Source organism: Syngnathus leptorhynchus, chromosome 2, assembly GCF_054491065.1.
Source record: "Syngnathus leptorhynchus isolate UIUO chromosome 2, UIUO_Slep, whole genome shotgun sequence".
Taxonomy (NCBI): Eukaryota; Metazoa; Chordata; class Actinopteri; order Syngnathiformes; family Syngnathidae; genus Syngnathus; species Syngnathus leptorhynchus.
The window spans coordinates 1,126,001-1,152,500 of record NC_141196.1 but is presented as its reverse complement, the minus strand read 5'-3'; the positions used below and the strand labels follow the sequence as shown (position 1 = coordinate 1,152,500).

Below are 26,500 nucleotides of genomic sequence, written 5' to 3'. Positions count from 1 at the left end.
TAGGGAAACGCCGGTTGGCCGTGATTGAAAGAGGGATGAGAATGTCACAAACAATCAGAAGCAAAGCGATGATTTTGAATGAGTTTGATCAAGCAAATTTACTTTTTTGCACTGCTGGTGAAAGATCGTATTCGGTCAAAACGGAATTTACGGCAAACGTTTGGTGGCTACAAACCTCGGAAAAGAAACCTTTGACCTTGACGTACCGACATACAGTAGCGTCGTCGTGTTCATTCAAATCAGCGTAACAAAAACGATTTCATTGTTTCCACGTGGCAGAATTTGTGTTTGTCTTTTTGCGTCATATTTGCCAAGGCGACGGCCGTCAAACAAAAGCGCGGGCAAACACAAGCTAACAGACGCTAACGGCTTCCGTCAGGTTCCGCGACAGCCTCGTTTGCTGCGTATTGATGTTTCCCGCCGTCTTTTGACACTAGGCTAATGACATGCATCCCACAAGAAGCCCCGCCCCCTTCCCCCCAACGGCAAACCTCGTATTTGGATTTGGAAATCGTTATGCGGTATCGAAAGTGTTTTCAGGCTCCCATTGAAAAGGCTTGAAGAAAGAAAGATGCAGAAGACAAGATGGCGGGGATGGTGGACAAAAAACGTCCCTGGCCAAAGACTCAATTGCTTCGTGCCGGATTGGTTCTGGAGACAGCTGCTAGTTTTGATTTGATTTGAACTTCTCCCGACTTGATGGGCAAGGTAGCCATTAGGAGCTACTTAAGGTTGAGCGCACGGCCGGGATCAAGCGTGCGGATTTAGAGAGCCGCTCGGCAGCTTCGCCGGCGGGGGCGAATCTCTCAACTCCAAAGTTGGATCGTCTCGCTACTTTTTCACGTTGCCCTCCGAAGCCGCGAGCGCCTCCGCTCGTACTCCTCGGACGGGGGGGGGAGCGGAATTCCCTCGGGAAGGCCATCTCGGCAGCAGGTAATGAGCGCCGATACGCTTAAGGAGACGGGAGTCCTTATCGGCGAGGGGCAGGAGGTTTGAAGACCGGAGCGCTAGCTATTGTTTCGCTCGGGATTAGACGAGGCCATCTGGACTTTCCGGATTGGAGCGCTGCGGTCACTCGGTTTAATTGTCAACGTAGCTGCTGTTACTTTTTTTGTGGTCTTCAAAGCACAAGGCAAGAAACGAATGACCTGGAGTGAGGTCTTCTTCTCCCGCCTGGCCGCATTTGGGTCGTCGGGCCGGCGAAAATTGCTCTTGCGTAAGTCGGGGCGCGTTCCTTCTGCTCCGCTTCGTCATCATTTCCTACTCGGCGCCGTCGTCTCGGGAGCGCTTTCATTCCTTTGGTAATTGTTTTTCCATGGTGAAAAATGTGTCAGGCAACCTTTTTACTTTTTCTAAATGCGTACCTGACGTGGCGAGTATTGCCGCGGAAATGGAAGAAGCGTCTCTGTCTTTGCTAAACAGTCCAAAAAAAAGGAAAAGAAAAATAAGAACTAGAATCTTCAAAGGAAGACTTGTTGTTGTTTTTTTTTTTTGCAGGTCAGCGACTACGGAACTTTTTTTGTTCTGATTTACACACACACACACTACACACAAGGCCTACCCCAAAATGTAAAAACTGGTAGAGACAAGAGTGGTTGTAATAAATACAACATGTCGAGGCCACAGACTGAATGGGAGAGGACCAGAAGGAAAGGGGGGGGGGGGGAATCTTGTATGCCCTTTTTCGAGCCTCATGTGGAGGCCATCTTAATGAGAGCCAGATTTAGGTCAACGTTGTTAGCCCCCCCCTCATCTTGGTGCTTCTCACAAGCCCCGCCCCCCCAGCCGTGCACTTCAGGCCACAGAAAGTCAACAATTGAAAACGGGGAAGAGCCGATCGGGATCGTTCAAAACGACACTCGCGCGTTGAGATGATCGCCCGAGCTAGCTCGTACAAGATGGCTCCCGTTTGAAATCAGACACAAATCCAAAATCCTTTAAGACCGAATTGCCTTTGAATGTTTAATGCGCTCCACCTAATCCCGACTCCACCGATCACACGTCCCGGCTCGGAAGAGAAAGTGGCAAAATGAAAAAATGAAGAGTGTGTGTCGGCCCATGCGCCACTTTCAACCTTGAGCTCAGCTCACGTTTAGTTTGGTGAGTTGACAACTTTTGAACAAAGCGTTCTTAATGATGTTGATTCAGTTTTGAATCAAACGAGCATCTGCAATAAACCCAATGTTGAAAGGATGCCCCCCCCCCACCACCACCACCCCGGGTTCTCAATAGGCTCGGGTTCGGGCGGGGGATGGGACGGGACGGCCGAGTTTTTTTCCTTCTTCATCGCTAAAGTTTCAGGTGTATTTTTTGCAGCGTGGAACGAATCGTCGTCGCGCATGACAATTATTTAACTGCGGAAGGCAAGCTGCTGCTTTTTATAGCTCAGCAGGAAATTGACGGTTAGAAGCTGAACGCAAAGATTTCGGTTTGAGCACACACACACACACACACACACACACACACACACACACACACACACACACACACACACACACACACAGATACAAAAAAAAAGTGCATAAGTTACAGAATGGCCATTAGCGTAACACAGACTGACAAAAACTGAAAAGTCGAAGCTAACGGTTTTCGTTTTCGTTTCATTCAAATGTTGCCCTGACTCGCTCTCGAGGACACGGCGGGTGTAAAATATGTGACACCTCATTAACCTTGGGGCGAGAACACGGCGCACAATAACAGCGTTTAGGCGCCGGCAATTATAGCGCAAACACACTCATCGTGAGCAGATGCACATTTAAATGGCGGTTGTTGTTGTTGTTGTTGTTTATTTTTTTTGGTAGGTCGGTTGCAGTCTTTTGTGAAACATTGGATAGAATAATCAATTGTAAAACAAGTCGGTAGTGAGAGGCTTATCAAAGTCCCAGTATGTTTTTTGTACAATTAATAACAATAGATTTCTATTAGTTGTAATTCCAACGTTGGCCACTAGATGGTGTATCTATGTTTAAAGTGCACAGCCTCGCTTTTTTGGACAGTTGTTGAACGTTTTCTACTGTCATCCTGCTTTTTAATCGGCCATTTACATTTGGTGTGATTCCACTGTTGGCCACTAGATGGTGGGATATGTATCTAAATTGAAACAGCAAATATGAAAGGAGAAAAACTAAATAGTAAATTGTAGCAGGGCCGAGATTGCTGTCATCCTGTCATTTTTTCTCTAAGGTAACACAAGAGATTGGTAAACTGCAAAACTGTACAATATTTTGATGTTGTTGATTCTTCTTGCTTTCAATATATATTTAAATGAGTTTTTATTGACGATGTGTTTAAAAACCAGATTAATGACACGCTCTGAATTGAAGCCCGTGAATATAGTCTCACCTTCATCCTCAGCGAACACACACACACACACACACACACGCACACATTTGACTCGCCGTCCAAGAGGGTCGTCGCCCAAATGAAAAGCATGATTTCATTTCCTCCGAGTCCTTGAATTCAGGCGTGGCGCTTGGTTACAACTCATTCAATCCCTTTCAGGGCTATGATAGCTCTCCCTCCCTCGCAGAACAAACACGCGCCATTAAATGAAATTGCAATGAAAAGCTTTATTAACGTGCCAATCTTAAATCTAGTCACTGGAAAGCGGACAATGGCAATTATTCGTCTCACAAGGCGCGCTCATTTCACTCTCGTGGTTACGATTTCTTACAAGCCAACAAAGCAATCAATTTCAGCAGTATAAAACAAAAAAGGGAGACATCCGTTTGGGCTGCGAGATGACAAATGCCTGACTCGGAAAAAGCGCTTCAATTCTCACGGCAACCCAACAAATTGGAAATTGTTGGTTGTCCTTTGATTAAAAAAGAAATGATATGATGTGGGATAGGTTCAGGAAACATAACTGGTGTATATTATTTATCCTCTGGAAAGAATGACTTTACTGACGACCACCTGTCTGCCTTATACTGCCCCCTGGTGGACATGGTACATACACCAGAGGGAGCAGCACGCCAAAGCAAAATTGTGACATAAACCTACATTCGAGTTTACAAAAACACGCAGTAATGACATAATTACGATAAGTATGTCATTACTGCGTGTTTTTGTAAACTCGAATGTAGGTTGGATGATTTTGCTGTTTTTTTGGGTTGGACTTGCGGAGTTCACTCTTCATTTCAATCTGCTATGATGACATGATTAAAAGGAAGGAAACAAAAAACCTCAACATCGAAAATGTTTGTCAGGCGTGACTCCGCGGAGCTGAATTTCGAAACAGGGTGGGCGGGCCCCAGATGTGTGTGTGTGCGCGTGTCGTTGACCCACTTCTTGGAATCGGCACACGAGTCGAGTCGGTCGACTCCCTTCCTGTCTTCGTCGGGCAAAAAAAGGCAGCGCTCACTTTTCAACCCCCAAAATGTCATTTGAAACAAAGTCGTATCCCCGAAGAACAACAGAGTCACGTCCGGGCGTCTCACGGTGGCAAAACGAGGTGGGCTCGCCGCCATCAAAACAAGACTCCTCCAGGAGCTCGGAACGGAGATGATGACGAGTCGGCGTTTGAATCAAAACACAAATGGCTTCAAGTGTTACTTTCCTCCCCGCCTCCCTTTGCGGCTACGTCCGCTTCTACTTTTCAACAACTGGAGTGAGAGCAAAAAATGAGGTGAAAATACTCGAGGGTGTTTGGAAACTTTGCTTTCAGCCATCCACCCTCTCGATTCAAACGAGCCGTCTCCGTTTTGTCTCGACTCCTTTTAGCCTTTGTTACCGAGTGCCGGCACATCTGGCCGACCATTTGCGCAAAAACAATTATTCATAATATGTCGGCTTTAAAAAAAAAAAATTAGCTTGGGAGTGCAATCACTTGTGTGTGTCCAGATGGAGCTTTTATGTGCAGCACTCTGCCAGTTTATTATTGCGCAATCATGCTCATAAGGGAAGGAAACAGATGTCGGCCGTAAAAGCGAACATCCAATTGTTCGCCTTCGATGTTGTTTTGGGTTGGCTGGCAGTCTGCGCCATGTTTGCCAAGGTTTCGAGTTTGAACAGAATACGACGCCCTCCTCCCCTCCCCTCCCGGAACATGACAGGAAAAGTTCCATTTGTGCGCCCACTGGCTAATTCTTTTGCTGAACATAGCAGAAAAGCAAAACAAAGGAATATTCCAGCAAGCTTGATTCTCCTCGAATGCGGTATGAACGGGCGACATCCGTGACATCCGCTCCTTTGATGTGCCAGAGACGCCGCCGTATTTGTTCCGCTTCCACGCCCTTCAAATAAGACGGACAGCTTTGTGTTTTTCCGTGAAAGAGATGCCCGCTGTTTGTTTGTAACCTGATTTTTTATTTTATTTTATTTGATCCGGGAGCCTGACCTTCCAATTTGATATCGCTGAAGGATTTGGAACATTTTTTTAATATAGCCATTTATGACATGATTGTTGGTTTTTTTTCATTTATATTTGAAGGTGAGAAACGCAAGCAAAATCTAAACGCAGCTTTCTGATTTGGGACAACAAGAAAAGAGACACCCGACACAAATTGAATTGCGTCGGCGTGAAATTCATTCGGCGCGCGTCATCGACGAATCGATTCATCGATGACGCGCCAATCCGCGCTGCCCGGCGAGAACGGTCGAGGTGAAGAGACGAGCGACGACAAAAAGTGAACGTATGACTGAGAACTTGGCAAGTACGCCGCGCACACGCACACACACACACACACACACACACACACACACACACACACACACACACACACACACACACACAGAGCGGCTCACTGCTGACTTTGCGCAACTGCCGCCAAGCGGAAATGTCAGAGGAGCGTACAAAATCCAGATGTAGACCAAGCACAGGAGGGGAAAGAGGGAGGGGGGGGGTCGTACTCGTGTCGGGTGACGAACCAACAAATATGTCCTCCGCTATTTGCTTTCTTGAGAGACGACAGAAGATAACGTTCCACTTCAACATTTTGACCCAAAAATAGTCTTGGATGAACTAAATATAGCATTTCAAAGGCCATTTGAACACATCCGTGGAGATTGTTTCGCCCAGAAAAGCGCTTCTCCGGATTTCTTTGAGGGAGCCGCTATTAGCCATGACGCGCGCAAAAATGATCTTCTCCGAGTCAATTTCTCAGCGCCTTCGACACTCCGCATGTAAATTGCACAGTGGAATTCTATTAGCCGCCAATCCTTGCTGGGGCGAGCGAGTATGAATTATGGATTAATGAATTCCCCCGGATTGCATCTTGTTGTCTCGAGCGCCCGATTTAGAAACGTTGCGCAATTGCTGAGAGTGTAGCGGCAATAGGTTCCATTTGGGGAAAAAAAAAAATTGGGCCAAAGAGCGTTTTATTGCTCGCAATGTAATATTTTATACTGTATACTTGTATATTCTTTGCATGCATACATCAATATTTAAAAAAAATAATTTTTTTACAATTGCAAGCAAAAGTACATTTGCGAAGCAAATGTGTCCGAGCACGACGAGCAATTTACGGCGGCCTATAAAACGCTGACGCCATGTGTGCACTTGCTAATGTCACCCGGCGGCGGCGGCGCTTCCGGCGGGCTGACTTATCGCCTCATCATTCGAGGCGTGCGGCGAAGAGATAGGACCTTGTTGCTAGCGCTTTGCGCCACCAAATAGTGACGGATGCGACGCTTTGCCTCCATTCTTGCGAGCTATTCAAACACATCCAGATAAGACCAAACCGTTTGGATCCCTTCCAGCTAACCATTGTTTTGGGGTCACATGAGTCAGATGTCGGTTTTAGGACTTAGCTAAAAGCTAAGCTAAAGGCTATGAATGATCGACCAACAATCGCAACATCCGCTGTGGCTCGCTAATCAAAGTAGCTTGTTAGCTTCTTGTTGTTAGCCTGTTGCGAGTTACTTGACTTCCGACTTGACGAGACTCGCTTGGAATTTAGTGGCGAGTCCTCGACTCAACATTGTGGATTTTTTTTTGTCACAGTAGCTTAAGACATGCTGTGACTCGCCCCCTACTTGGGCCGAGTTGGCATCTCTTCTCCCGGCTCGGACTCGTTAGCATGCGTGCCAACACGCTGACGCCGCTACGCGGATGTACGCGTGAGCGCCATTACGTTTCTGGGCACGGCTCCCATTTGGTTTCCTCCGTTCCATTCATTATCGTCACGCTGGCCATTCGGATGCAGCAACGTAGTCAACACAACAGTGCAAAATAATTAGATGAATAAAAATTATTTTAAAAAATATAAACAAATAAATAAATAAAAACTGTCTGTGAATCTATTCAAGTGAAGAAATCTTTTGGATGAAACGTTTTGGACAAAAAAATGTGTACATTTGTAATTTTGTAAAACGGATGCCTTGACGCGATAACGGCGGGCAAATTATTTTCTACACGCTGAGCATAAAGAAAGCAAATCCGAGCACGACATTCTTGTCTTCTTGATCAATGTCGTGCCGCATTTTGCCATCTGACACACTTGAACGACTTTTAACAAGCTAGTCCGAGCGAAAGCCAGCGGAAGCTCCCCGCATCGGTCCGTGTCGGCAGAGGAGGCGATCGGGGCCGGGGACATCTGCGCAGCGCGGCACCCGGCCATCTTTTCATTCTTTCCCACCCGACTGCGTGTCAACAATAACGAATCGCGCGGATCACGACGGGCAAATTCCCAAATGTTGCGAAATGCCTCGAGTGCTTTATTTTGGAGTTTGGCGAGGAACGCAGACGGAGCGACCGGGTGGAGTGAATGACAATAGACGTTGCCATTGTCTTTTCCTGGCAGACGGCGGGCGTCACGATTGTCTTGTCCGTACGGGCAGTGGCCAAGGAACGGCTCGGCAAACAATGGCGTCCTCTGTTGCGCGGGCGGGTCCCAATAAAATAGCTTCTTTTTTTTTTTTTAAGTGAATTAAAGGCCAAGGCCTACTTAACCTCATCTCGACTCTTGGCAGCCGCTCAAGTGGCTCTTGTCTAAATTCTGTGGCCCCAGACCTTTTTCGAGCGCCACCTCAAAAAATGTGAAGCTCTCCAAGTTCCGGCGAGGTGGCGAGCACTCCAACATGGGTTTCTAGACCATGCGTCAGGTTCTCGAAAAGCACGAGTTTCAGAGCGAAAAGCGGAGCCAACTACTTTGGTGGCAAAAAGAAACAAAATTGTCAAACCAAAAATTTGCCCCGAATAAATATTTTTTTGCTTTTGTGACACCTCAAGTTCCGAAAAAAAAAGCGCTATTCACATCAAACTACGAATTTGTCCCACGCTCCGAAACTACAAAAGATTCAGCAACCATTCCATCCGGTCGTCTTTGAAAAAACAAAAAACATTTGAAATATATCGAAGCAGATGATGAATTGACTGACCTGAGCTGAGATGTGGGTCTCCCTCTTGTTTCGACCTTGAGAGAGCCATCTTGCCGTAACTGTCCGTCCTCTCGGTAACCCTTCGGAAAGCCAAAAACAAAAACCATGAACAGAATGAAGTCTGTTTTTGCAAACAAATGTCTGTGCTTCTTTTATATTCTCGCCAGACGATGACGCTAATGCTTTTGCTGAGAGGAACCCACGAGTTTCAACCCCCCCCCCCCCCACGACAGGTCAAAAAAACAAATCTCCAGACATGAATTTGAGTCATGTGGTTCAAACAAACACTGCGCCCGGAAGGTTGTTGTCAGGCGGGAGAGCGACAAACACAACAAAACAATCCGAGGGCTCCATTTGCATCGCTAAACAACAAAGACGGGTGACAAAAAGAGACGTGTGGCGCTTATCAAAAAGAAAGCCCACATTGTCAATGGACATGTTTCTTCAAGGCAAATGAAATGTTTTCCCACGCCTCATTCGCCGCCTGACATTTATTTGCGTGACGCAATCTCAAAAGAAAAAAAAAGTGGCACTCAAAAGAGAGGCGAGGCAGTTTGAATTTGAAAAAAATATATTTTAGAAATTTTACTTGGAGGCCATGACTGTAAGTTCCTGAAAAGTGGAGCGAGTGAAAACATTGACAAAACGGCGGCGGCGCCTCCTCGGGGAGTCGTTAAAAAGAAATGAGGCCGCCGCTCAGAGGCTGAACTCGCGAGCTTTAAGCAAAAGTGCGAAGAGGAGTCGAGGAAGAAGCCGCCGTCATTAGGCGCGCTTAAGCTTCGCCGTGCGCCCGGCCTCCATTTACCGAGCGGGAAAAAAAGGAAATGCAAATGATGTGACTACGATCGACGATCTGTGACTACATCGGCAGAGTGCGGGCTGCGGTGTGGGAAAAAAAATTAAACGCCATCAATCCGCCCAAGTTCACGCGGGGAGCCCACAGGAAAGATTACAAAACTCTAAAATTGAACATCAATTGATGGCGAATGCGTCAGAATTATTGCGCAACCTTTGATTCTATGGTTTGTTAACAATAGCAAGCTCAGGTAAAAAATAAAATAAAAAATAAACATTAAACATAAACAAATAAAAAATAAACATTAGCAAGCACAGGCTAAATTTTTTTTAATAAATCTTCACAATTTAGTAGCACGCACCGAGCGCCTCTTGCAAAATCCACCCGTGCCGTTGGCCCATCAGGAAATGAGACAAAGCCACCCCGCCTCGAAACGGGCTAATTTCAGCAAGACAAAAAAATGAGAATTTCTGATCTGTAAAGCCCAAAGTAGGTCAGACATTATTGAAACTCTCGGTTAGCAATTTCCGAGCTACAGAAGAACAATATGTTCTTTATATCCATAGCCTGTACCGTGTACATCCAGGATTGCAAACATGACCTTTTCATCCCCCCCAACACACACAAAAAAAAAAAATATATATATATATATATATATGCACAGTCATACCGTCTACAGACCTTTGCCACTCAAGGCCTTTTTCAAACATTCCGCCATTTCCTCCGTGGGCCCCCCCAAGGGACTGGCGGGTGACACTGGCACACAAAACACATTCTCTCATTCAGCACCGCCCGCCACATCTACTGTAGCCCTCAGTCGGACCAACGATAACCCGGGAGAGGAAGACGGATGGCCACGTTCCTTCTTATCTTTGTGACAAATGCTTGCTGGATTTACCTTTTGTCAAAGGCTTGCTGCAAGGGCGCTTCAGGGACACACTGGGGACATGCACTAGTCCCTAATATATATATATATATATATATATATATATATATATATATATATATATATATATATATCAAAAAATGTATATTAATTAAAAAAGTAAATATATATATATATATATATATATATATATATATATATATATATATATATATATATATATATGAATTTTTTTTTTTTTTTTAAGAAATTAATTAATTGATAAAAAAATAAATAGAGCGAGAGAGAGAGAGAGAGAAAGAGAGAGAGAGAGAGAGAGAGAGAGAGAGAGAGAGAGAGAGAGAGAGAGAGAGAGAGAGAGAGAGAGAGTTGACATGGTTGCTGAGTGTCTAGGCCATTTGGGTCAAAGGTTACGGCCCAAAGATGTCCTCCATGTAGAAATGAGTGGGATTGGTGCCGTACCACACGTCCACAACAGAGGGCGCCCTACCAGGATGCTTGCAGTTAGTATGTATGATTTGAGTTTGAGTCAGTCAATAGTGGGTGAGAATCTGGTTGGGGGAATACAATCCATTTCTGGGTCACGACTCGGGCTAGGAATGTGGCACAGTACGAGACCTAACCGCGTAGGCCTCCGGCGTCCACGTGGGCGACCTCAAAGGTCCGTTTTTGGAGCCGGAGCTCGGGTCCAAAAACGGACCTTAGAAAAATGTCATGTTTATGGGGTGCCGCGACCAACCTCACAAGTTTTGACAAGTCAAGACGATGAAAGCGCACACCGGGGCCGCGGGCACGGCCGACTCCTCGTGCGCGAGCAAAGAAAAGTTCATTCGCTTTATGTCCTCTTTAAACAGCTGCGGGTTCTTAAGATAAGAGCTGCGGAACGGGAAGCTTTGAGAATGAAAAGCTCTGTTCAGCTACTTCAGCTCACGGCAAAAAAAAAAAAAAAAAAAAAAAACCTCAACCGTGACTAACGCGACGGAGCTCACGCAAGCCCCACCGGAGGCAACCTCGACATCAACGAGGGGCGCCGATAGAGAACGCGCGTCGACCATGATGACACGATGCTCTCGTTATGTGGATACGGGCGTTTTATGAATGGCAGCGATTGTTGTGCTCATCTACCACTTCACGTGACTGGACACGTGTCGCCCTCGCTGGATTGTTTACAACCGCGTTGGCAGCGTCATCAAAAATTGGCCGTAACGCTCGTTTCAGGAATGTGAGAAACACTTCTCGACCACAATTGTCAAGTCGTCTGCATATTTCATACGCCAATTTTTTTCAGTCCTCTTCCGATGGATTTTAAAAATTCATCTATTTTACAACGACGTTAGATTTATGTTGTAGTCTCAAAGGTTTGGCTTCCGCTAAAGAAAACACTGCGATTTGATCGGGTGGCTAATTAATCTTGTTAGCAAATGTTAGCGGTGGACAGGCAGAACTAATGTGTATCGGTTGATATCAAATAAAGGTGATTCCGACTAGATGCCGATTATTATCATTGTCGATCCTACGGCACCCCGCAGACCGAATCCCCCCCCCCCCCAAGTTCCGATCCTAGAACCGCCCCTGCTGCAAGCGCCGTTCGTAACGGGACCCCACCACCCCCTTTGTAATTTAGTGAGCACGGTACTCGAACGTCCAAAACTCTTCCTTTTAAGGACAAAGAGAGCAAAAACGGGGCAATGTGGAGGAGCAGCCAAATCGGAGATGCCAATATGCGCTTCAGGCAGGAGCCACACGATACGCACACATCGAGCGGACGGACAGCCAATGACTCATTCCAGCAAAAGGACAAACTTGTTTTTTTCCCAAACTTTGTGCTAGCATTAAATCCGGCTTGTAATCCATCTCGAAATGTTGTAAAGGGAATCTTTTTGTGATTTGGTTCTGGTTTTTCAAACGTCAGCATCCGCGCGCAACAAGTTTGACTTACCCGCTCCGCTGGTTCTTCCCGGGGCGCCGTTGAGCGAGAACAAAGCGAGGAAGAAGAGCAAAGACGCGCACGCCGCCGGCGATATGTGGCCATTTTTCTGTCTGTGTTTACTGTACATCCCTGTGAGCCTCCGTGGTGCCGCCGCGGCCGCCCCGTCCTCCCTCGTCCTCGCCCGGCTGCTCAACTCTGCCTGCTTCGGCACCTCCCCTCCCTTCTCCGGTTCCGCTGGGTGTCAAGTCGGTTGAAGGACGCAACAATCACATCCGGCTTGGACCATCAAAATAAAGCTACTTGCACGTGTGTGCCACGAGGGTAGCTTTTATTATGTAACGCCTACTATTTTTAACTTGATAAGAGGTCAGATGCATTAGTCGCCTCCCTCCACGCTTAATGATTGTTTTTTTTCCCAATTTGCATAAACCCAGCTATGAAAATAAGAGAAGTGATGAATAATACATGCAATGTGTTATATTTTCAACCGCCCCCTCCCACGTACACGCAAGCACGCACACTTAATCCTTTTAAATATGTAGATTGTCGAAACGGGACGTTTTGAAATTCTGACGATTTATATGATCATGGAATTAGAATTTGAATTCATACACATTTGGGTGTTGCTGATACATTTCTACCTTCAACACATGTATTGAAGCCAATCAGGCGAGGCGTTCAAGGTCCTCGGGGCAAAACATATTTCGAACAATCTGGGACTAATTATAATCTTTTTATGGCCCATTAAAAGAAATACTAGAAGTCAGTTCAAAATATTCTTTGTTACTTTGATAGTTGCAACACACCTGATTTACGCGAAAAACATGCCAATGAAGTGGTGCTTTCAAGCTACTTCATTGGGCGTAAGAGTTCCGAAACGCTCCGGGGATTCCGTCACAAATATTTTTTTTATGGATATCCATATAAACATAGCCTCTACCTTAATTTTAATCATCCTCGATTGACGTCAATTCAAGCTCTTTTCCTCATAATACCTGCAACACACCGAGGGAGACAGACCGGTGAGGTGTTCACGGTTCTCGGGACAACAGAGCACCTTAGCAATCCATTCACGTTAGAAGAGATTCATATAAAATGATTTGGGAAATATTGATTTCATTCAAGGATTAACCCCAATCTACGCAAAGGGGAAAGAGGTAGGACGTGTCCATAATTCAGTCTATTGATCTCGTTGTATATTGAACCAATTATGTGGACTTTTTTTTTTTTTTTTGTGGTCTCTCAAGGGCAAGGAGCGTCTGACCAGGGGGATCATTAACCTGATTGAAACCCCTCCAAGCGCAAAGCTTTTAAAAGGAGCACATAAAAGTAACTATTAAGCCAGCCAAGCGCACACAGCAATCCATGCATGTTTTTCTTGCTCCATCTTTTGTCCTTTATAGCCTTGAATGTGGAGCCTGATTTGCTGAGTTTACACACTGGTGACCAAACGAGCACCTTTCATTATTTGGGCCACTCAGCATGATGTTAAAAAAAACAAAATAGACTCAAGTCTTTTGTTTTCAAGAAAACAACACTAGGTCCAGCTAATATTTGGTGTCAAATCGTACATTTTATTAGGCGACCCTGTTCTCCAATACATAAAAAAGGCTAAAAAAAAATTAATTCCATTCTAGTTACATTTGAAGATTAATTTTAGAATCATTACACCAGGGTTGGAAATTGAATAGCTATGTAAAGCTTTCATGTCTTTTTTTTTGTTGGGTAAAATGACAAATATCCCAAATAACAAACGTCACAAGCATTATGTTCTTTCTGCTGAGTCGGGTAGTTCACTTTTCCTATCACTAAAAATCGAGCTCAGAGCATATTCTTTCAAATGATCCAATGATCACAAAACAAAAGTTTTTCAAGTTTCATTGAGGGTAGACATAGAATGTCCTCTTATTCTTCTCCGTCCCAATGACTCTTTGCAGACCACCATCACTCCTTTAGACTTGACAATTTAAACGGCCAGACTTTTTTTTTCCGCCAGCCCCTCCAATACCCGGACGGTGCGGGCCAAGCGACTCAGGCCGTCGTCTTCTGCGGTGAGCTGTGGCTCGCACAGAGCGTCCTGGGCCGGAAGGACAGAAAAGTGGTTACAAGTCGAAATGTTGAATTTGAAAGGGCAAGCTTTCCATTGCTGCTTCAGTTCTACTCACACTGGCGGGTCCGGCTGCCATGAAAAGAACATTTGGCATGTTTTTCTTCTTCGATATCAACCAAACAGAGCGACATGAGCATCAAAATCTATTTTTAATAAATTCTTTACAACAGGAAGGGAGGGGGGGGGCAAGGGGAACAAATGTAACAAATATATTGATATAAACTTGAAAAAGGAGTCTCAAAGAGTGTATAAATATAAAAAAAAATAACTGGAAATTTCTGTTCTGTGGACATTTCTCGGCGTGCAGTCTAAAATAGACATTTTAAATTCATACAGTGTACATCAAACGCCAAGAGTAGGTCGATAGAAAGACGGGAAGAGTCCAAAACAGCAGCAGGACGACAACCAGCAACGTTTGACTTTGTGAGCAGTACAAAAAACGTTTCCGTGACAAGACCAGTTAGTTGACATCGACTGAAGATGTGCAATAAGGCAGAGAAATTCCGTACGCGTACTGGGACATTTTTTTTCCCCCCACACGGGAACCGAGTCAGCAAAAGCCCGATTGTGGGAATTGGAAATCGGTTTGAGCAGACAATCGTAGACTTTAGGCGGAGGCTCACACACAATGACAATCGACTGAATTTGATCTGTTTTTTTTCCACTCGTCTCGTCCGGTACGTAGTGTCGTGCAGAAAAGCTTCATAGGTGTTAAAAAAAAAAAAAAAAAGTGGAAAAGCTTCTCAGAATATCGATCACATTTGATTTCCTGTTTGATTTTTTTTTTTAACTATTTTTTTTTTTTTTTAAACTTAGAATGAAACCACAAAACAAAGAAAATAAATAAAAAATATATTTAATTTAATTACCGGTTCTTATCTATACAAGGTCAGTCGCTCGACAACACAAATATATAACGGTGCAAAAAACAAAACAAAAAACCCCCCCGATTCAAATCAGAAAATCTTTCTATGGAGATTTATAACAAATTGCCTCTTATTGGCGATATATACGTGGTCGCCGCCCCCATTTACAGTACTTACAAGTTGATGACTCTGAAACCGAGCCGTACCGTCATCGAATCGGATCACCAAATTGATCTGAATCTAATCATTCCATTCTGAATTCGCGCGTGTGTAGTTTGTACCCTTCTAGTTTGGACAAGCCAAAAGTCTCGTCACTTCCGAGGCACTCGGCTCTTATTTTGTGCACGTTTTGAAATATAAATAAAAGCCGTCAGACATTCACAGTTTGTCTTGAGCTCATACTGGCTTCCTTTTTCCAAGACCCGAGCAGTGCAAACAATACAAATAAAGGAACTAAATGCTTAACGCTATGTCATCACCCTGTAGAATATGCTCGAAAAAAATAAAAAAAATAAATGCAGGACCTGTAGTGTTTTGTTTTTTTTCCCGATGTGGTACAAGGCTAAGCAAAGGCATTTCAGTGCTTTGTGTGTGTGTGTGTGTGTGTGTGTGTTTGGTCTTAGGCTAGCAGGTAGTGGTAGAGGACGTAGAGCAGCGCCATGGCAGCGCAGTAGAAGAGCAGGAAATCTGCGGCCAGCAGCGAGGACTGCCGGGGTCCGCCCTCCAGGGCCAGCAAGGCCTCCACGCAGCGCAGCACGCGGCCCCCCGGCTTAGACACAAGCACATCAGAGCACACACACATGTCCGCCTGGACAGGGCAAAGACACACAAGGACAGGGGATGTGTTAGAAGGAAGCGGGGACAAAAGCCGACTTCGGACCGCCGACTCCCGCGTCGTTTGGAGGCCGCGTGAGTCGTCGGTCCGGTCGTGACTGGGCAACACGCAACGATTGAAAGCGGTCACAAGTTTCAAGGTGGGGGGGGGGGAAATGTTGTGCTCTACCGCCATCTTGTGGCTGCTACGCACAATGACAAGGCCATTTGGAGCACGGCGTCGAAAGCAGGCTCGGATGAGGGAAGACTTTTGTCATTTCTCGCCTACCTCGGGGACGCCCAGCTTGCGGCAAGCGGCGATGAAATTTTCCACGTTGAGTCGACACTTGGCCGAGCTCAGTTTGGGCTGAAATGCAAGGACAGGGACATCAGCGCATCAAACGAAATCCAACATCTGGAACACACACACACACAAAATTGCCACGTGAACGTAGACGCACCACAGCTGGGGACGGAATGTGGATGATGGACACGGCCCGCGCTCGGACGCTGTTGACCAGCTGGCAGAGGACGGTTCCGTCCGACAGCGCCTCGGCCAGGTCCTCGCCGAGGGTGATCTTTAGCCGCCTTTCCAGCGTCTGTCGAAAGGCAACGTCAGCGTTCCCAAACCTCCACAAGTCACCAGCGGGCGGGCGGGCGGGCCACCGACTGACCGACCCACCCACCGACCGACCGACCTTGCGAAGCTGAGCGGCGTCCGCTCTCTCTTCCTTTGGCGAGCGCATGGCGGTGCGCGACTCGCTCCTGCTCATCTCGCTTTGGGAGGCGGAGCCTGTGGATGAGGCGGGTGGGCGGTGACAAAGCGAGGGACTGGCAAAAAGCCATGGCTCGGTTTTGTTTTGCGCTCGCTCACCTGCGGGTCGGACGTTGCCGCGGGACGTGGTGCGGAACAGGAAGCTGTTAGGTTTCTGGTTCGGCCCCGAGGGCGGCGATGTCTTCGGCGTGGACGGTCCCTCTGAAAAAAGCAAAGTTTTGGTACATGCTAATGATTTGGAAATATAATTACAATTGTATTTTAACGTGCATTTATACGGCCGAAGCTCAAATAAAAGATTTTCTTCAAAGTACCTGTTGTGCTCCCGGAGCGCTGAAGATGCAACGTCGTCAAAGAAGACAAAGCGGCGGCGTGTTCGACGCTCTGAAGAAAAGCGGAGCCGACCGTCAACACGTTTGTCGACACGTTTGTCGACGGAGGACGACGACGACAACTCACGGCGCATCTCTGTCGGAGGCCGCAGCGGGAGGGACTGCTTTCTGGAGACTGGCCGCTAGGGGGAGGCAGAGGAGCAGTAGTGAGCGGCAGTAGTGAGCGGCGGTAGTGTTGGCGGTAGTGTTGACGGCGTCCAAATGTGAACTCACTCGGAGCTACTACTTCCTGGAGGTGCCGCCGAGGCCACAAGACTTCCTGTTTTGCTGAACGTCTTCAGCAAACTGTAAAAACAAAGACACGTAGAATTTACACGTCACGGACTCAATGCAGCCTTTTTTCCACACGATCTGCAAAAACATTTGAGGCCGAGGCACTACTTTGCTTTTATTCATGAAGGCCCCCTAAACCAGGTCAACGCTGGGGCTGAATGATACAGGGAATATCATTTTAAGCAGGGACTTTTTCTACCAACAAACAGGAAGCTCTTTATCATTTGTAATATTTGAAGATTTGGAATTAAAAAAAATAGATAAATGATATATATATATCATTTATTTATTGTTGCAACAGCAAATTATATATGCAAATTATATATAACCCTATATATATATATATATATATATATATATATATATATATATATATATATATATATATATATATATATATAACCGATATATATATAAAATAAAATACAAAAATGAAATGTAACGTGGACGGACTCCTCGTGGATGCACACTGTTTATGAAATACCCTATATACATTAAAAAGATATGAATCCTAACCATATATATATATATATATATATATATATATATATATATATATATATATATATATATATATATATATATATATATATAGGGTTATATATATATATAACTGCAAATTAATCTACAAATATATCCAAAGATTTTTTAATAACAATCACAAAATGAAAATGAGATTTAATGAAAATGAGATTTATCATTCTAGTCTGCCTTGAATATGAGCAGATAATATTGCCACTGCTGCTTTGTGACTTAAGATGAGGGAAACAGCCATGAGCAGCTAAGTGTCCCATTACTTTTGGTAACATCATGTGGAATATCACATCGTTTTTTTTTTGTTTTTTTTTACCCGGCCTTCTCTCCCTGCTGCTGCTGCTGGAGTCGTTCTCGCTCCTGCCAGATGAGCAGCGTTCCCGGCCGGCGGCGCTCTTCCGTGCTGGGGCTGGAGGGGGACAGCGGCGACGCCAACGCCGGCGGCAGGGCGGCGACCTCCACGTGAAGACTGGACCTGGAGACAGCAACAACAAAAAAGTGGATTGAAACAATCAGTGTGCAGAGTGGAGGCAATGTTTGACTGGCAAGAATGCCTGCCGACTGGGAACTCCCGTCTGTTGACTTTCCCCGGCTGGTCAAATATTGCATCAAGAAAGCCGATAAGCGGCGGGACGTACCGGCGTATCGTGGCGTCCTTGACACACGGCGAGGCCGGCCCCTCTTTGGGCTCCTGGAAATGAGCGAGGCGGCGGTGAGGCAAAGCAGAAGAGAAAGAGGATGTTGCGCAATCTTTTGCCTCATACCGCCGGGGAGAGCGGCGTGGGAGGGTCCGTCTTCATGTCCTCCTCCTCTTCCTCAGTCACGCTGCTGTCAATCAAGTCCGCTTGGCCGTTGACTAGACACAAAGACACGGAGACGAGTTGAGAGGAAAAAAAAAAAGTCTTGCGTCATGAAGTCAAGAAGAGAGTTTGACCTCCGGATGTGCGGCGATAGCCAAATGAGCGGATTCAAAATGTTCCGCTCGAGCCCGTGTGTAAGAACATTTCGGTTTGTATTTTATTTTGCCCGTGGGAGAAGAATCCAACGTGGCCATCACCCGCACCTTTGTTGGCTCGTCGAGGAGTATCCTCCTCGACCTCCTCCTCTTCCTCCTCCAGGTTTCTCTGGTCTCTGCTGAGCTCGGAAATGCGGAGGGAACGTTCCGAGAAGTCGTCCGCTGACTACCACACACACACGCAAACAAAGGAGCGCTTGTTATTCAGTTGGACACGGTCTTAGCGTAGCAGCAGCTTGGACTCGCCTCGTTCCCAGACCATCTTTTGCTGCCACTGTCCACGCTGTTGAAGCCGGAGTCCAGCCCTCCTCCGAACTGACTGGCGAACAGCTCCTGATCGGACAAACTGCCACGTCGCCAAAGGTTACGACGGGGGAAAAAAAAAAATAATAATAATAAAGGCCACTCGGTCACTGACCAGCCGTTAAAGGCGGTGGGCCTCAGGTGCCTCTCCAGCTCCTCCTGGCTCCTCTTGCAGGCTTCCATGTTGAGATATTTGAAGATGTGGTACTTGCCCTTGGAGCAGATCTGCGCGGGGGGCATCTGCAGCGGGTTGTTGTCCAGCGAGATGCTCTGGAGGTGGCGCAGGTGGCGGTAGCACAGAGGCAAGCGGGTGATCCGGTTGCACGACGCGTCCAGGCGGACCAGCGGGAGCTCGGAGATTTCTGCACATTCCGGCATTTTTCAAAAGGCTGGCCGCGGTTGACTTTTAGCATTAGCTCGGGCGTACCTTCGGGCAAAGAGGTGAGCCGGTTCCTCCTCAGCTTCAAGTCGCGCAAACACTCCAGCTGGCCGAGCTCGGGCGGCAAACACTGCAGCTCGTTGCAGCTCGCGTCCTGAGCGGAGGGAAAAGGTTGAGGCGGAAAGGCGCCGGCGACCGACGGACTGGCGTCTTGACGCTTACCAGCTGTCGAAGATGCGCCAGGGCGAAGACGGAGGCGGGCAGCGAAGACAGCTTGTTGTTGCTGACGATGAGCACTCGCAGCAGGGGAAGCTCAAACACGGACGGAGACAAACTGGACAACAGATTTCGGCTGCGGACGCAAACGCACGCAAACGTTTGAGCGGCTAGGCGCAAAATCCATTTCCCGAAAGCGTACCTGAGATTGAGGTAGGTAAGGGCCTGGAGATTCCCCAGGCAGGGGGAAAGCAAACGCATGCCATTGTGGTAAAGGCTGAGGGTCTCCAATGAGATCAAGTGACCGAGCTCCTCCGGCAGCTCGCACAGACGATTTTTGGACAGATCTGTGGGGGGGGGGGAGCAAAAACAAGTTCAATCTTTGTCAATTTCTCTCACTGTCCCAATGTTGGTCTTTGTTCCTTAACTACAGTCATGTTGTTACTAACACACCACGAGTAGGTTTGTTTTTAGCACATACGATTTTGAGATGGGTCAATAATTCTTCAAAACAATCGACCTACAATGGAATAAAAACACACATTTTTGCAATGATTTCCTTCCAATGGCCTCAAACCCTGCTTGAAAAGCTCCATTAGCTTTCGCTGACAAGCCAAGTTGGTGATGGCAGAGCGCCCGCCCGCCCAGTGGCTGTTTATTGATTGCTTTTGGAAGCGGCGTGGCCCAAGGAAGGCATTTTCAGCAAAAAGCATACGGGAAAAAAAGGAATCACGTGATCGAGTTACACACACACACAGCAGCAAAGTGCGCGTTCACCCCGTCAAGTGGAGTCTTTTTATCGGTGGGGGATGGAACGAAGCCATGCGCGTGCATTGTCCAGAAGAAATGAGACGAAGATGGCGCCCAACACTAAAACTCAACTTTTTGTTTGTCCGTAAACCTCAACAGAGAGGAGAAATAAACAGCTTGCCGCAAACACAAAGTGTCTCTTTTTTTATTATTAAACTGCCACCTGTTTGAAATTAAAACGAGTACGATAATCACGATATCGAGTAGGATGGACTGCCGGTATACGGATGCAATACAGTGATCCCTCGAGTTTGGTTTATTATTGCGGCTTCACAACATTGTGAATTTTTTTTCCAAATGAAAAAAAAAAATGTCAAAAATCAAAGAACATGTTTAAAAAGCATTTAAAAGTCCATTTAAACTTCTAAATTGAGGAAACAAGCTTTAGGACAACGTAGTATTGCTCCAAATGTTGGTTTACATTTATTTTTATTTCACCTTTATTTATCCAGGCAAACAAGTTCTTATTTACAATTGTGGCCTGACCCAAAGAACAATGGCACTTTGAGGGGGATGGGGGATAGATAGAGTGCTAAAAAATAAATAAATACATAAAACAAGCACTTTTTGGTTCTTTTATCACAAACAGTGGTTTGTGATAAAAGAACTAAAAAAGTGATTGAAAAAAGGAAACAGAATGAACTTAGTACAACTACATAAAACAAGGTTATATAAATACACAATCAAAAAGAAAGAACAACAACCGAGAACAATACAACGATACAATATAACAACATCTCTAAATTAACAGCTGCAAGGGTCGCTTAAAACTTGTCATTTCGGTTGAAAAACTCGAAATGATGTGATGACAGTAAATCACAATAAAATAATCACAAAGTAAATCACAGTAAAATAAAAACAAATACTAATCATAAACGAGGGATTGCTGTATATCGGCCATTTTGGAAGTGTCAGAATTGAGTACTTCTTTGGTACTTTATTTCGAGAGATAATAACGAGGCTGATGTTTGACCGCGAACGTGATTTTGCTAGACGGGAGGTCAGCGAGGGACAAAAAAGGTAGCCAGCCGCTAGGGAAGGCAAAGTGCCACCTCCAAAAACAATAGATGACACGTTGCAGGCTGGAGTGGAAGCAGACAAGCTGACAAGCTGATGTCACACCCACTTAGTTGTTGGTGGGAGTAAAATTCAAACAACCTCCTTTGTTTGTCTCGCGTTTCCTTTCATTTCCATGTGGCTCACCGGACCAGGGATGGAAAATGCAAGAAGTGGGACCACACCATAGCGAGATGGGAGATTTCCTCCTCCCACTGAATGAAAACGATGTTCTCCTCCGAGACACGACAGGCAGTTCAGCACAGATTTGAAGGTTTGCGCGGGTCGCTACGTTAACGTTAGCAGCACGAAGCTATGACGAGCGAGCGAGATCGGGTTCCAAACGTATTGCGTGGAGGGAAAGACAGCTAACACAAAACACTTGCTATGAAATCACGGCTTGGGCTGCGGTCAAAGGTCGATCGCGAGTCGCACGGCCATGCAGCAACGCTTCGTCCGTTACGCCGCAAACATTTGCTTTTGAGTTTCAATGCTTTCCTCGGGCTCACATGATCGAGGCCAAAGAGCGCTCGAGTGAAAGAGACGCTGACGATGGGGAGTCAAGTGAAGTGAAGTGAAGTGAAGTGAGTGCAATGTCCTTGGCCGGGAAATCCCTTTTGGACTTGACTTCCATCTTATCTCACGCTTTCTTTGCCTCCCACTAAATGACTCGCAAACGCTGGATGAGGAATCATCACAAAGCCGCACTGCTCGCGTACACCAGACGTTCTCTTCGGAAGCAAAAATGTCAACAGAGAGGAAAATTCCGATATTTGCCATCTTCTGATTATTTCCAAAGTATCCATCCTAAATTCAAAACGGACTTTCAGCGTTTGTGATGATTCCGTACACAAACAAACCGGGCGTCAGAGTCGTACGTGCTTCCTGGTGAGACTTTTTTTTCTAGGGTTTAAAATGACTCAAACTAACCGCGGAGAGGATGAAGCAGTTCACACGTATGGATGGATACTATACTGCCGCCTAGAGGCCATGATGCACATCACAGGGGGAGCAGCACAATGTACAGTCACAGATGCAAATACCCGTTTCACCAATTAATCGTTGCACCTCAAATACAGTACAGTACGGTACGGTTGGGTGCCATTTTTTTTTTTTTTCCAGTAGGAATCCAAATAGACGGAAATATGAGAGACGTGTAAACAGATGGCGGCAGTAGCCGCACATTCCAATCACCGTGGCAACGGCATGCGTGCGGCACGGTCCAAGTGTGAAAACGCAGCGGCCATCCGCCGACGTGAAGGAGGCTGCCACCGACGCACCGCCGTGAAGACAAAATGGCAGGTTCATCTCACGACACGCCGGATCATCCGCTTCCTCGGTGCGGAGGCTCATGAATCAGCGGCGTTACGTAACCGCCGGCCGGGCCTTTCATTATTCACCGGCTAGTCCCCACCACACACACACGCACAGTCAGTTATTCACACACCCTCCTCCAGTTTCGCTGTGCTGTGGCCAAGAAACTCAACTGAAAGTAGCGCCTTGCAACAGCCGACTACCTTCGCTCTGGTTACCTCCCGTGGGAGCAGGGAGGGAGGGCAGCCCCCCCCCCCCACAAAAAACACCCCTGCCCCTTTCAAACAGCTGCCACGGAGCTTTAAAATACTTTCAAAGCAACTCCCAATCTGAATCATCCATGGCCCGGGACTGGCCTTGGGTGTTTGTTGGTAAAAACCGAATGTTAAAATGCGTCACGTGTTTGGAAGAGCCAGACAAGACAGAGCAGAAGCCAACGCAACCATGAGCCCACTTCCGCAGCTCACAGGAAATAAAGCAAGCGCCCGGATGTACTTAAAACGGCAGAAGTAGCAGATGAGCAAAAAAAAAAAAAAACACATGCAAACTTTCTTTTGTTTTCTATCAAATGATCAATTCATTATCAGAGGTATTATTGTTGTCCACATCGGACTATGTAGGAAAGTTTGCGTGCGTGTCTATAAAAGTTTGGGCCTGGTTCGGTGAGTGACGTGGGAGGCAGCGACTGAGATGAGGTTAGCACCGCGCTGTTAACTCGCTAACCGTTAGCTAGTAAAACAGCAGTCAGCAGTGATCGCACTTATTCCCGTGAACAAGCATTCCATTATGTTGTAACGAGCAAATTAGCTAGCGTCGATTCATGGCGTGTGTGCTGTTGTGGTTTATTAGTTCTGAAAACAAGTTTTGGGGAGCTATTAGCTCATTTAGCATTTTTTTTTGCTCCAACATGAGCAAAGCTTTGGTTTAAGGGTTGTTAGGATAGCGTAAACATAGAGCCCATGCTAATTAACGCTTAGCAACAACGTGATTTCTGTTGTTATTCTCAGTACAATGTGCGTTGACTAATTTTGGATGTTTCTCAAAACAGATATTGATGTACAAATTAGTTTGTACGAGTTGAATCGGCAATTTCACTTTTACAAAGCTCTTTTTTTAATACAATGTGTAAGTAGCAAAATTCAACCAGTCCACCGGAGGTTGTTTTTGTATTAAAAGCAATTTACTGTGCAGAAAAACAAAACTTTCTCTGCTTTTTTATTTTTTTTTTAATTATTCTATTAGACCAACACAATACGAGCGTTACTATGAAGCTTCTGATGGCTTGGTGAGAAAACGCTGCAGCTCGTCCACAGTGAATTCCAAACGTGAGCATCATTATCAAAGTCAGTCCTGGAGCAACGATATTAGATATGGCCGCGTCTACAGTACAGTAGAGCCCGAGGACGGTGGCTGTGTACGTTGATCAAACGGCGAGAACTACAAACAAGAAAAACACACGCTCGTGGGTGCGCGCGAGGGTTACCGAGCACCGAGCTTTGTCGGCTTCTCGCCAGAAGCGAGTCTTCCTTCTTTGTGCACGCGTGTACGAACCTTTGACCTAGCTGGAGCTGGGAAGTTGCCGGGAGGGAGGGAGAGAGGAAGACGGGAAGGAGGGGGGGGGGGGGTATTTTCAATCACTAACACTTCTTTCCACGCACAAAGACCAAGTTGACTGGCCCCAAAAAATTCAGCTCCTGTGTTTTGTTTGACTCTGCACAGACACCTAGCGCAACTAGCGCAACTAGCGCAGGAGGGAAGGTGATGCTTCAGGTAACGCAGAGCTGAGGATTGATTCCTGTCAACCTGGACGTCGGCGTAATCCTCTTTTTGCACACGACGGAGGCGACAAGAGATTCGGCCTTAATCCAAGCGTGCGCTGACACTTTAGTCATCAATGGCAAACTCAAGAAAGGTGCTCGCAAATTTACAACCAAGACAAATGACTCACCAAGAGATCAAAAGTAAACTAAAACAGTGTTTGTGGAAAAATACAAACCTTGCTCTTATTGGGTTAACCAAAATAAACAAACGTATTTTGACTTGAAAATACACTTATGAACATTTGTGTCTATTTTCTGACACGAATCAATCTGCTGTTTATGTTTTCAATTCAAATAATTGACAAATTCATTATTTCAACCTAAATGGGGCAATTCTTTTTTAATGATGCTGACAAAAATAACCTTACTACTTAATGGTGACAGTGAATTTCACATCTAGCCACCATCAATCAGTTCATCTTGCCGCGCTTGTGTTTTGGTCTTGGATTTCCTGCGTTTCTGTGGTGGTCTTTTCTAATTTCATTTTTTATTTTTTTGTCTAACCCTGGGTCCCAAGAATGTGACGTACAGCGGACTCTGCAAAGGTACTTTCGCGGCGACAGAGCCTTTTCAGTAGGGGTGCCCAGGGGACACAAGCACTCACACTAAGGGGCCACTATTGACCACTTAGCTCCGCCCCTGCTTCTATGATATGGATAATAATCAGGAGTGAATAAAGGCTTGCCAATGGACAATAAAATAATGCCTTCATTTAGCCAGAAGGGCAAAATCAACAATACTAGACAATACTGCATGTACGTTGACTTTTCTTCCTCATAAAATGACGATGCATTTTTTTTTTTCTCATTTAAGTGTGGCAAGTTGAGTGTGTATTTTGAAACCATCGTTTCGAAGCGGCTGCTAGCACCCCAAGCCGGGAAGCGACAAAACAAAAGGTGAAAGGCCAACTACAAAGTTCAACTTACCTGCGTGTGTAATGTCGGATAGGTCGTAGTTCCGAGCACTCCTAGGGAACTCTTTGAGTTTTCGGTTAGCTAAATTGAGCGCCCCGCTGGCGGCGGCGTCCTCCAAGGCTTTCTCAACACTCCGACTGGCCGCGACGGTGGCCGGCAGCTGGGCTCCATCCCCAGCCTCCATAAAACCACACTGGCGTCGGGGCTCCTCTTCTTACTTTGTTTCCACAAGGCCGCGTCACGCTCACGGCCCCACGCCGTCTCCTTGATTCCCAAAAAATAATAATCTACGAATGGATGAACATGATAGCGAAAATGGAATCCAAATAAAGAAAGAAAAAAAAAGTCTTGGCCGCGGCCGTCACACAAGAGTGGAGCTCGCGTCACTGCACACACACTGGAGAGTGGGCTGAGGCTGTCAATCTGACAGGAAGTGGCGTCAAGTGCGTGGATGTCGTAACAATCACGCCGGGACCCGTCGTTTCCCTACACAATAAAAGCTCACGAGTGCGAAACTCAAAGAACAGTGACATCGAGCAGTACGTCTTTCAACCCACGTCAAAGCTCGATGGAACATTTATTCTTCCGTCTTGAATTTTTTCACAACGAAGCATATTGTAAGCCAAGCGGGTGTTGTTGATTTGATTTTACTTTGACAGTTGTAGATCAGAACTGTCGTAAGCAGAAGCACTTGACGGGGCGGGCCCCTTACTTGCTACGGTGGCCGGGAAGTGCAGAACATCATGACCAACTACTCCACTCATTGGTCCCGTTTCAATGGAAATGACAGCTGAGTATAATAACAAAAACATACTGACATTTTTAGACCGCTTATCATTCCTTCTGTCTCTCCACCAACACACACACACACACACACACACACACACACACACACACATTACTACTATTTCTATCCGGAGTTCGTCACAGCTTTTGCAAGAGCACATGAAACAAATGAGAATGGTTGCTTGTTTATGTG

General features: G+C 46.0%; 2 protein-coding genes across 2 annotated transcripts in view; both read right to left on the bottom strand.

Moving 5' to 3' along the window:
* Positions 1-12,175, bottom strand: part of adam19a (ADAM metallopeptidase domain 19a) — a 33,119-nt gene extending 20,944 nt beyond the window's left edge. Inside the window, exons 1-2 of the mRNA XM_085902439.1 lie at positions 11,941-12,175; positions 8,320-8,399 (exon numbers count right to left, since the gene is read on the bottom strand). Coding sequence (XP_085758565.1) covers positions 8,320-8,399; positions 11,941-12,058 — 198 coding nt within the window. The 5' untranslated portion in view covers positions 12,059-12,175. The remainder of the gene's footprint in view (positions 1-8,319; positions 8,400-11,940) is intronic.
* A 1,309-nt stretch (positions 12,176-13,484) lies between these two features.
* lrch4 (leucine-rich repeats and calponin homology (CH) domain containing 4) lies at positions 13,485-25,933 on the bottom strand. The gene is made up of 18 exons (XM_085905900.1): positions 25,534-25,933; positions 19,810-19,954; positions 19,614-19,743; positions 19,440-19,545; positions 19,128-19,374; positions 18,956-19,055; positions 18,758-18,875; positions 18,459-18,550; positions 18,333-18,385; positions 18,011-18,169; positions 17,101-17,172; positions 16,955-17,009; positions 16,810-16,879; positions 16,595-16,696; positions 16,419-16,513; positions 16,182-16,319; positions 16,010-16,087; positions 13,485-15,715 (listed from the first exon to the last, which is right to left on the bottom strand). The coding sequence occupies exons 1-18, from the start codon at positions 25,703-25,705 to the stop codon at positions 15,527-15,529; spliced, it is 2,121 nt and encodes a 706-aa protein (XP_085762026.1). The 5' UTR covers positions 25,706-25,933; the 3' UTR covers positions 13,485-15,526.
* Positions 25,934-26,500: the final 567 nt, after the last annotated feature.